Source organism: Aspergillus bombycis (assembly GCF_001792695.1).
Source record: "Aspergillus bombycis strain NRRL26010 chromosome Unknown contig00027, whole genome shotgun sequence".
NCBI classification, from domain to species: Eukaryota; Fungi; Ascomycota; class Eurotiomycetes; order Eurotiales; family Aspergillaceae; genus Aspergillus; species Aspergillus bombycis.
In genome coordinates this window covers 248,169-260,170 of record NW_019170029.1, presented here as the reverse complement: position 1 = coordinate 260,170, position 12,002 = coordinate 248,169, and the positions used below count along the sequence as shown (strand labels likewise).

At 46.7% G+C, this 12,002-nt stretch overlaps 3 protein-coding genes across 3 annotated transcripts; all 3 read right to left on the bottom strand.

The window, feature by feature from the left end:
* Window positions 1-3,937: 3,937 nt before the first annotated feature.
* On the bottom strand, window positions 3,938-5,090 carry ABOM_004468 (thioesterase family protein; the record flags this gene model as incomplete). Its single annotated transcript, XM_022531598.1, has 5 exons — window positions 3,938-4,294; window positions 4,359-4,528; window positions 4,581-4,593; window positions 4,659-4,667; window positions 4,737-5,090. 5 exons carry the CDS (start codon window positions 5,088-5,090, stop codon window positions 3,938-3,940), a joined length of 903 nt encoding a protein of 300 aa, XP_022390716.1.
* A 564-nt stretch (window positions 5,091-5,654) lies between these two features.
* Window positions 5,655-6,690, bottom strand: ABOM_004467 (DUF1996 domain-containing protein; the record flags this gene model as incomplete). Its single annotated transcript, XM_022531597.1, has 2 exons — window positions 5,655-6,403; window positions 6,456-6,690. The coding sequence occupies 2 exons, from the start codon at window positions 6,688-6,690 to the stop codon at window positions 5,655-5,657; spliced, it is 984 nt and encodes a 327-aa protein (XP_022390701.1).
* Window positions 6,691-8,995: 2,305 nt separating this feature from the next.
* On the bottom strand, window positions 8,996-10,210 carry ABOM_004466 (class I SAM-dependent methyltransferase; the record flags this gene model as incomplete). The annotated part of the gene is made up of 1 exon (XM_022531596.1): window positions 8,996-10,210. One exon carries the CDS (start codon window positions 10,208-10,210, stop codon window positions 8,996-8,998), a length of 1,215 nt encoding a protein of 404 aa, XP_022390702.1.
* Between the last annotated feature and the right edge of the window lie 1,792 nt (window positions 10,211-12,002).

The window sequence follows — 12,002 nt, the reverse complement described above, 5'->3', positions numbered from 1 at the left end:
ATTTCAGATGTTTATGGAACCTCTCAGCCAACCATGGAAATCAAACAGCCATGCGGATATCTACTATTTGAAATGCTGTTGTTACTGTGCCTATCTATATAGGAAGCAAAGTCCCGCGAGGAACGTGGGTATCGTCGTCTACTACACCGTAGTCCTCGGTGGACAGCTATACTTCTACTTCAAAATAATCCACATGTGGGCTCTTTCATGCCAGTGAAAGTTCACTTCATATCCAGTACATACAGTGATGTACCTAAAATTCATACCCGAGACAGTTTACTGCAAATGCTAGCGGCTATGAAGTAGATCAACCCCGGTCTGCTGCATCAACTTAGGCTGATTCATGGCAACAAAGCTCGGTCCACAAGTCAACTCAAAGCCACGGATGGCAACTTTGAAAATCACCACATTGAATTCTCTCACCCAAGCACCGAACCGCATCCGAGGTTCTCAGGCTCTGGTAGCACGACTCTCTATTGCTCACAAGTACCTACTATTATTCTTCAATATCGATGAGGACGATCCGAGGGACTGCCTGATCTCAAAACCTATCTTGAACTGTAATTGTGGGTGGCCTCGTAAGCCAGATGCTACGTGTACAGGCTACGGTCATGTTGACGCCAATGATATAGGTCGAAAGAACAGCATAACCTTCCGATTGCTTTGCCAAACCCCTCATCTCTCGTGCACATTCATAATCCATCACATCTTTATCCACCCGGACTAGGATTATAACATAATTAGCTAGGATGATCTGACGATCTCCTCGTTTGTGTGCGGCCTCCTGCGGGGTTGAATACCGTATAATCTGTTGATGGTCGGTGGTCAGCCTAATGCTAGATAATAAAAGCCTCCAACGGCGGAGGGAAATTACACTTGCGGCTTTGGCGATCAAGCAGCCATCAAGATCTTTAGCTAATACGACCACATAACTGTCTCTTTTTTATTTTTTTCCGGCGCTCTACGGGAATACTTTTTTCGTGGGTAGCAATTGTACTGTACTTCACATGCGGAATGTTCGGCTAACTTACGGTCTCGGCAGGCAAGACGGATGGATCACTCTTGGCCGGTGGTATGTTGTACGAGGATCAAATCCTAGGGTATAACGATATACAGTAATACTAATAAGAGGTAAAAAGTACACTTTTAACCTCCCTAATTACGTTCAAAAATATGCTGTTCCACAGATATACAGTAATCTGTCCAAAGGCGGCAAGACGATATCTACTGTCCTGTATCACAAGGTTTTTAACATAGTTCTCCAGGTCTAGTACAGAATAAACTTTATTGAATAGCTAGTCCATCGCAGGCGATCATTCCTGATATCTCCATTGGTATTTAACGGCTTTCCCGTTCCGTACCACATATTATCGGGTCAAGAAAGCCTCCCGTCATAGGAGTGACCACAGCGGGGATGGCTGATGAGATCGTCATGGAGCAGTAATATCCTTAGACCCCTAGAACAATGTTTGGCTTTGAATCAGTCTCTTTTAAGTGCGGCAGGATATTTTATGCCCTAAATAAATACCTATACTTTTGCTTCTAGCCCAAAATGTACAGTAGGATCCTTCGGTCACATCATACACCAGCGTATAATCAATACCATTGGCAACCCGTTCGGATTTGGCAAAGCTCCACCATCTATAGCGTCATAGCTCTTGATGTCCTCTGTAAGGGAGATCAAGATATGATAATGCGCTGTTCATGTCGCAATTTGTCCCCCCGAGTCGTGTGTGGCCTTTCCCAAATCTTCTTCTTTGCCTCGTAGGGAGGATCATGCATGCAGTATGTCAGGTGAAGCATCTTAGGGCAGTCTTGGTATCTCTGTTATTCGTTGGATTAGGGTGGAATTTTGAGGATGATCGACGTTCTATACCCGGAAGGGGATGCTCGTTCTCGTTTCCACCAATAGTCGGCGTGATGGGGCCATTACGCCCCGCAAAGACTACGACCGTCAGATGATACCTGATACGTACTGATACCGCTCTGATTTGTCCATTACTACTAAGTTAGCTGTATTGTTGCTGTATTGCAGAGTTGGATATTTGACCATAATAAAACATCCTATGTACAAGATATCACAGCGTTCTCCCTGGCAGGTAAATCTACCATCGGCCCAAGGTTAAGTATTTAAGCTTGTCGCTTGAGAAAGTATGTTCGGCAAAGACAAGCTGCATACCAGGGCTCCGTAGGTTCAGCGACTATTCTGCAACCCCAACAATACACCCTAGCCCCAGCATTCTTCCCCTATGTCTTAATCAATCAATCGATTTCATCTCTCTATAATCCACTATTGTATACAATTTTGCGGTCATATTCGATGCAGGATACTAACTATAGTATCATCTCCACAACCACTAGTATCTGACCGTCTGTGAAAAGCGCTAGTCTCTCGAGTACAATAGGAGTAACTCAGCTACTATCTGTCTGATATCTTCGCATTGGTGTAGCAATACGCTTATTATTAGGTATATAGGGGGCCAGTTTTCCATTTCTGGCCCCACGACAAACATTAGTACCGGTCTGGATGGTCTGGATTACGGGCCGCAAGTAGATTGATTTGACTACTATGTTAGGGAATATACTAATTGTCGAGACTTTAGTGGTTTGCTAGCCCTACCATCAAGGAGGAACCTGGTTCGTAGCAATATGACGTGAGAAAGAATGGCCCGCAAGACGAGGTCCATACTACAAGTATGCTAGATATCAACGATCGTAAGGTTGTATGTAATGAACCAATATCCTTACTAGAGGGAGGTATATGCATCCTACCTAATCCGTAATCGATTATACATTGTTCTAGTTGCGGAAAACATGCATTAAGCAATCTACTAAGCAATCAATATAAAAGCAAATTGGCTACTAGTATACGTAGTCATGGGGGTCATTGGAAACCACCGAATATATCTGCTATACACTGTAAACTAAGCAGCCCAACCTAGTTTCTGACAGCATAATTAGCAAGATGGCGGCACACGTAATACAAGAGAGAAGACAGGCAGCGAATACACAATTCTAAGACATAATAGAATGAGACCGCCATAAGCCATTCAGCCACATCAGTACAATAATCAAGAACACAGGAAACACTACCGCATTCCATACCCGAAAAAAAAAAAACGCCAAGAGCCGACATTTTTTTGACCGGTGGCAGACTGACTGTTTTGACTTTCATCTCGCAACTAGCTTTAGGCTGTCGATCATTTCACAATTTGAGGACCAGGGAACCCTGGCTCAGAATCACGTTTCCAGCATGCACCCCTCTCAAGATGCTCCAGCGCATCCACTACAAAAGTCTGACCCATTGTTCCCAATCAAGTATCACTACTGTCATACGATGCAAAAATCTGCTTTCAGGCATCACAGCCGGCAATTGACACATGTGTTTTCTATACGCTATTAGATAAAATTATAAAATTTCTCCCAATGGAGCCAATCAGTAGGCGTCCCTGGGAGAAAAAGGGTCTTTCCTCGGCTTGGGCCCGAGCCAAGGGCCGGGGCTGGGCCGAACACTAGTACTATTTTCATTTCAATGCCAGAGGAGAGAGGGAACTACTAAGGTAATGATCGATGGTTTTGGGGAGCTTTTTGTACAGCAAAAATTTTTTCCAGTTCTACTTGCGCTAGATTAGTTATATAGGGAGGCTACCGACAGGAACCTACTACCTACAATACCGAGGCCTCCTGGGCCACTTGGTGAGCAAGCTTTTTCTTGGCTCGGAAAGAACACCGCCACCTGAAGAAGATAGATTACAGATCTTGTATCGTCGTATTCGTTTCCGATGGATACATGTGGCCCCCCTGTACGTACGATACAATACAAAATGACAAAACTTGATATATATACGCAGGTGTACAGCGGTTGCGTACATATATCCTGCTGAAATATAAGCAAGGTACTGTATGGACGCTGAACCACATCAAGTCGGGGGAAATTTTATTTCTTTGCGGACCCTGTATCTTCGACGGCGTCCTCGCGATCCCAACTCTCCATTTCCAACGTTCGCACCCTTGCTTCGATATCGAGGATCCGCTGCTGCCAGAATTTCTTTGCCTTCTCTTGAAGCTCCCAGGTGGATTTGAATTGCTCTAGCATGAATGGTGGCATGTCGGCCTTCTTTCCCCGCCTATAATCGTAAATTACCAGGTCTTCGTGGACACGGGCAGCTGGCCGTTGCTTCGCTTCTGATATAATTACGGCCTGCAGATGAAATGCATCTTTGTGCGAATGGGGAGAAGATGGGTCATGTGCTACTTTATGATAGACCGTGACCTCGTCGGGGTATTTCATGGGCTACATGGGAGACCCTCTCTGTTAGCAAACGTGATGTCGTACTTGGGGTTGAGGAGGGTCGTACGAATTTGTAATCGATCTTGATGCTCCTCAGAATGATTCCAATCCCGGTATTTCCGACAATATTCATCCATTCTTTCTTATGAGCCGGGTCTATATGTGTGGCAAAATTGCGAGTCATGTATACCCGGCCAGTTTCGGCGTATCGGACGTAGGTGACATTATTAACATGGCCTAAGCAGAATAATTAGGATTTGGAAGTTGCGACGAAGACGACACCATTGACGCTTATACATACCCTGATAAGAAGTCAGCCAATGTACCGAATGGTCGCAAAGTTTGGATATGAGCTCTATCAACTTACCATGGTATCCTGTGATCCATCAAATGTCCTGTATTAGCACAAGTACATTATGCCAGATATAAGGTATATTCGCCCTACCATCTCTCCCCAAGCAACACTCTGCCGGAACAGGCCCCTTCTTGTCGCATCTGTTAAGTAACCTTCACTCCCAGCTATCAACTCACGCCAATCTCTCGTAATCTGTTGCAATATCTTCCCAGCTTCTTGAACTTGTGTCGGCTTTAGGCCAAACATCATGCATCTGCCCAATCTCCTCTTTGTCATGGTAAGCCATCGGGGATCGATCTTGCGGGGTTGGAGTGCGGCAGTTTTAGATGAATCGGCATTTCGTGCTGCAGAGGCTGATGTCGATAGGGTACGAGTACAAAGGTACGAGTATTCTGAAGTAAGTGCAGTAAAGCACCGCCTCCTTATTGCGTGAATCGGGGTCATTTTTAAGCAATTGAGCTTCAATATGTAGTGGTTGGAGATGTTTTGGAAAGCTCCGGCTGCAACTCCGGCTATAGGAGCAGTGGAGTAAGCCTAGGTTGGGTGGGTCCCCAACCCCAATATAAGGCAATTCGGGAAGTAAAAGGTTTCTTGGTTCACAGTGCCATTTCTCCAACGCCAACGCCAAATCCACTTTCATATGGACCATTGTATATTGTATTGATTCTACATGATAAAACCACTTCACTTCTCAGCTTTGTTTTTGGCATAACCCAAGCTGGTGAGAAATATGTGCTAAGCTACTAAGATGGAGAAATGGCTAGACTCTTGCCGTCCCCACTTACACATCGTCTAGAGAGATTAGTAGTTTGAAAATAGTGTGAAGATCCCTAGATTTATTATTATAATTTTGTTACTCAATCTGCCAAGTAATTCTCTTGATATTATATTCATCAAAGTGAGCGACAATAGTTGGAGATGTTTGCAAAACACGAAACAGGATGTCGGCCAGCGATCTCCATTCGAAGATGTGATGGGTAGCTGCTCTGGTTTAGTCTTAGACCCAGCTTAAAATTGACGACGACGACGAGACAGACTCCTCCTCAGTAGGGTCGAGTTCTTGCTCATACCCATCATCTTCACACTCTCCCAGTAATCATTGGTACCGTGGGTAGGGTCACTATCCTGAGCATCCTCTGCATCGCACAAGGAACCTTCGTCGCCCGCTCCATTGGGACCAGATACCTGGAAATACTCGCGGTCATTGGAGGCGGCGTCCTTCACCATGTTCTCTGCGGCCTCTGGAAGCCATCCGTTGATGAAATCTCCGTGGCTGCAGTATGAGGAGCCGCAGGCGAGTTCCAAGGGAGGGCTACCGGACCAGCCGTCTGGGAGGATTTTCCGCAAGTCGTAGCGGATAGAGAACCGGAGACGAGGGATACGCTTCATTCCAATTGGGCAACGATTCTCACCATAGCCATCCACCCAATTGGGGTTGGCCGAGTAAGCATACTCCAGGGTGTCTGGGTTGGCACAGTCGGGAAAGAGGAGAAGAGTCTGCAGATGGTACTTGCACGTCTCGGTTGGGAAGGCTGCGTCGTCCTTCTCCTCTCCTGCCTGACTGTCGCAGAACCATTGAATACCAGCGTTGCCATCCACGCCGTCCTGAGACGTAGCAGTGGCATTGCCCGCGAGAAGTGTCATGTTCTGGGGGATGGCAATCTCGGCACTGCTGACGTCGACATAGTAGGCGCTGAATCGGAAGATGGGCACTGCAGTATAATTTGAACCATCGACATGGTAGAGGGTTGGAACCCCTGGGTGCATTCATTAGCTTCAGCATTCACATGCGGTACCGAATATACTTACAGTAGGTCGAATAATCGTTGGGGTTCTTGGCCGTGGAGCAGCCCTTTTGCAGCTCTTCAGATGTTTTAGTGTTGGCAGTGATAGCATCGGAGCCAAAGAAGCTATGCATATGGCTGGTGTATTTGCCAGGGACCACCAGAGGATCTATGTTTTTGAACATGAACAACCCAACATTTGTCACAGTGTAAGCTTGTGCGAGGCCCGCCGCCAGTGCGGACAGAACAATAGAGCGCATATTGAAGGAGCGACAAGATAAAATGAAAGACTGGATGTAAAAAAAAAAAGAATGAATGAATGAGCGATGGCAGTTGCACAGCACTTTACAGACTTCAGGATATTCCAGTTTTTATAGTATATATCCTACGTCCACGGTGCCCAGTCGGGTAGCTTCTCTTGGTACATCCTCCTTGGAGCTGTTGGGGTCATTATGGGCTGATTGATGGATAAGGATTAGGATAGCGCTACAATTTTCCCCAGTGATAGTCAGGATCCAGTGATACCATGAGGAACAACGGTCAGGGCTTTCAACCGTATCCGGCAATGATCACCTCACTGTCATGACGCGTTCTCGGTAGTCGTCGTGATAGCTGTTGAGATGGATCTAAGCGAGAGAAGTCAGTGTTTCACATTTGCCGCCGAACGACTGGGTTTGGTTTAAGGTTCCTCAGCTCTAGGGGCAACTGACTCGGTCGAGATCAATAGCCAAGGTGTTGGTCCTTGGAGATATATTAATTTACCCACCCAAGCGTCAAAAATCCGCGGCAGGGACCACATTGAGACATGGTTCCCTTCTCTCTTAAATCCCTGTCGAGTGTTCCCCTCTCCCCTTTCTCGTATTGACTTGCAAATGATATCTTTCCTTTTGCTTCCAGAATCTTTTCCTCCAAAGATAGAGTGGACTTCGCCATCAGCTGTGTGGAGACCCGCAACCAATCTAGTCTACTTCAGTATATACTCCCGGTCACAAAAGTTTGGGATCTTCCATATTACTAGGAAAAATTGGCTTGCAGTATATACATATAGCAACTTTAGATATTCAGGTGCCAATGAAGGGGGCTTTATGCAGGCGGAATTTACGATATCGCAAGAAAAATATGGTAATATTCACCAGTAGGCGCCTTGTAGGGTTTGCAGATGAGAACAAGGTTGTGGTGGGCTTGTGTGTTCATATCCATGGAGTAACCATGTTACCGTTGTAAAACACAAAGTAAAAAGAAGGGGGGCAAAAGAGAGAAAGAGAGAAAGAGAGATTTCGGCAGTAGAAGTGGATATTTCTATCCCCTGTGGAAACCAAGACATGATATTGTAATCACTATATTTTCCTGCTAACTATCCGATATTCTACCGTACGCCATTCGAGACCCCTAACATGGCTCTGTGAGCTTGACTGGTCCATGCGATGGAATATTAAATTCAGGGACTGCATCTCAGGAACTTGCTCCCCCCCACCACTCTTCCCCAGCATGTTTCAAGCTTTCATTGAGCAGAATTTAGGGTTATGTCGACCTGGTAGATAACTTTCGCCAATCGTAATGGCCAATAAAGTAGTAAAAAGGTAGTTACTGGATGAGCCTACTACTAGTAGTAGTACAATAAAGATGTTTGCTGTTTTTGTTATCCGTGCTACGACGTCACCGGGTAGCCCCGGCCAAGCGAAGTAAAACAAACATCAACTGCAGCCCATTTATCCCGCATCCTCAACACACCTTTCTCCTTCACAATCCCTCTTCCTTCCATCTTAATTTTCAACAATTCCTTCGAGCTCAAGTAGGTGAACAATGACGAATCCTGAACTTCGTCGGCAAGTAATCAATATATATAAAGGTTTGTATAGAAGCTTTACTTGAGCCTCCTGATTCAATCTACGATGCATGCTGGGTTGCGCTAATCTTGTGAGCGATAGAGTTACTCTTTCTCGGACGTAACTATCCACTGGGCTATGAATACTTTAGGAATAGACTGCACAAGGCGTTTGCCAGCCAGGCACATCTGAGGGACGATGAGCAGATACGGAAGGGTATAGCACGGGCGAATTTCGTGAAGAAAGGTATGTCCGTACAACAGAAGGTAATAACTTGAGTGTAGCTTACCTGATGAATTACAGAGATTGAGGCACTGTGAGTTTTCCTCATAACTTAAGTTTTTTGACTTTGGCCCCTTCAGCAACCTTCGATCACCATCTACGGCCACAGCGAGCCTACCAAGTCTATGGCAACATGCTAGCTTGTTTAAGACTCCGGTCTCAGGCTTTTTCCAGTCAATTATCATTATTCATCTATCATGCAATTGCCAAGAGAAACATTGACCATCTATACTAACGAAAAATGACCAGGTACTACTTGAAGCGATATCGCACGTTGAAACAGCGCTATGAAAATAATTAGGGCCAGCAAGGCAATGAGGAATCACGCCTTGACAGAAACGAAGTATACACATGGAAAATCAACATAAATGGGGTATCACCAATAGGAAGTGAGCAACGGGCTGCTCTGCTTTTTCTGCTTTTTCTTTGCTCGTCCACCCAAAAAAACCAGACACTTCTATGATTTCTTCGTGCTAGGGGTTTTCTTTTGACCCCACCAAGCACTCACTTCCAAACATTCGCCGTTTGCAAGGCCCCCTTTCTGGAACACATCGGCCATCATGGCTGTCCACCACCTATCCCATTCATCTCTACTCTTCCCGCTGGCCTCCATGAGGATAGGCTCCATGCCCTCGATCATCTGGATCACGGTCAAAAGAGCTGTGCGCCGGATAGACATTTGATCTGCCGTTAATTGCTTGCGCGCGCCGCCGCTAGAGTCCTTGCTTTCTCGTTCCCATCGTAAGTCGCCTAGCGGTATAGCAATTCGGCGGCTATCCACTTTCTCCAAGACGTCTACCTCGGAGTTGAAGGAAAGTCCAATCGTGGCACAAGGTAGTGCAGTGAGTTTGCGATGGTCGAATGCTTTCTCAGCCCAAGAATTGTAGTCTTGAAGGAACTTGTTCTGCACTCGTGTGAATGGGGTGGCAGGCGAAAATGTGTAGGTAGCGGTCGCATCCGCAATTTCTTGTTCTCTCGATGCTAATTTACGAGCGGGTGCAGGATTAGGGAGCAATGATCGGAACACCGAATCGGAGTCCCATACTTCCAGGACACCGCCCGGTTTGAGAACTCGCAATGGCTCGCTCAAGCCAGACGCCTGCTGTGCTGGACTGGAGGGGCACATCGACGCATCCTTAATGAAGACAAAATCGAAATAATCGTCGGGGAAAGGCAAACGAGGCTTCCGTAGATCATGGCGCTTAAATTGCCAATTGACACCCTTTTTGCGCAAGTCGGGCGCTAAGGAAACGAGGTCAATACCGTGGAAAGCAACATTGCGAGCGCCACGACGGGCGAAATAGTCATGAGACAAGCTTGACCAGAGACCCGATCCGCATGCGATTTCGAGGATACGCTGGGGAGGGCGATCAGCAAAGTATGGGTTGCAGAAAGGGCCTCCGAAAACACGCAGCAGCATTAGAGAGCGCAGTGTTTGGCGATGAATTTCCGGGAGATCGCATGGTAAAGGGTACAGACTTTCGGGGTCGCGCAAGTACGTGCGATCGCCCTGACGGATGAGAGGATAGTTCGTGTAGTCATTCAGGGAATTGAGCGAGGAAGTGGACGTCGCTGCTCTGGCAGGACCGGTTGAGCTTAGGATCGAATGCAGGTCGGAGCCAGAAGCTGCAGCGGGGGCGAAGGCCGCCGTGCTGACTGACATCATATCCATTTCTGAAACAAAATCCCCGTTCTCATCGGTCGAGCGTTAAGGTGGATCTGCCAGGGATGGTTTGCATTCTCGTGCACAGCAGGAGTCAGTAGTTCAAAGCATTGTACAATTATGGTTGGAACCGAACACGAGGGCGCTTAGAAATCGGAAAGAGAAAGTCCAAGGAGGGAAGGGAAGAAAAGAGCTATGTCAGGACGCAGTCCGACGCAGAGAATGATCCATGGAAGAGAGAGAAAGAGAGATCGAAAAGAGAGCGAGAAGGGGGGGGCAAGAAAAAAAGAGCATCGTGACAGGAAGACCACGGCCAAGTCCCGTCCCACGACCCCTAAAAGCGGCCTGTCCACTCCACTACGAACGGAGCCTACTCAATACTACTCTATATTGGGTTACGGAAGGTCTCGGTCTTGCATTCTTCTGCCTTATGATTTCTTCCGAGGCGGTCAATCGATGCGAGCACCGCTGGTGGTTCTTGACTGACTGGTCTCTTTTTTCGATTTTTGCCTCACACCACGGATACAACTGTTACAGACGGAGAAGAGCGACACTCCGTCCACTAGTGGCGGAAATCCTGCATGATGCCTCCCTGCAAAGCCGAGCACCCACCCCGCCACCGCCGCCGTGGATGGATCACCGGGTGTCTTGTTGTTTACGACTCGTACTCCGTAGTTCGTCTTGCGTTTCAGCTCCGAAGCCCCCTTGGTCTGTGATCAGTCTTAAAGTTCACGGAGTACATCTGTCAGGTCATGCGCATGAGAGTTCAAGAATTGACGATCGGAGAATCGGTTTGAAAATCGGTCGCAGTGGAACCGTCACACCAAACCGAAATTTTTGAACCGGACACCCAACCACCGTTGAGGTCTAGAAGCTAACGTAGGTACAGACTTTGATAGTGGCCACTAACTAATTACAGCTACTTTTGATTAGCTGTGGAGATTCGGTAGAACACAAGAGGGAACGGAAATGAATTAAAAATACAAGAAGAAAGCGTCGGCGAACCGTTTCTTTATGCTTTTTCTTGAACCGGGGAAATGTTCGTACTTCTTGACTTAATGATCTCATTGCTTCCCGATGCTGATGTAAAGTGGTTCTAGCGACGCTCAAGAACAGGTAAAAGTGACACGGAGGAGCATTGAATCGATGACAACATTCCCCATACGCCGGATGCTCCTCATTGGACTTCCACCGTATGGGGAATTTCGGGTGGCGGTCCGGTCTGGGAACAAATGCGATGCACGTGCTGGCACGGGTCACTGGGTGGCCTGAGGCCCTAGATACTTTGGCAATGGGGTATCGAGGCAGGCTAAATCACGTTGTTGTTTCAGGCAGAGAAGAATTGGGAGACGAGGGGTAAGTTCAACATGGTCTTGTCCTCAATTGACTTTTGAGGAGCCACCAAAGGAAAAATAAGAGTCCGCTCTATACCGGTTATGCAATACTCTGCCGTTTCTTGGCATCAAGCTATCGTTCTTGACTCAGCACTAAGCTCTCTTGAGTGCGGCAGAATAAGGGTGGAATGACGGATATAGCCTATATCTGCGGAAATTGATCTTATGTGGCATCGAAGAGGGTCGATGATGAGTGATCAAGAAGTTCCGGCGTAGGTTAGAACGGGCATTGCTGACCATTGAAGATGGCTTGATTTAAGGAATCAGTGTGATGATTGTGTTGCCATATGATGCACTTCGAAAATGATAGTCGGCCATGCTTGCGTGTCCTTTTGAGCAGAATATGTCTATAATTTTTTTTAATAGTAGAACTACTTAAGATTGATTTCGATTACTGCCTCTGATTG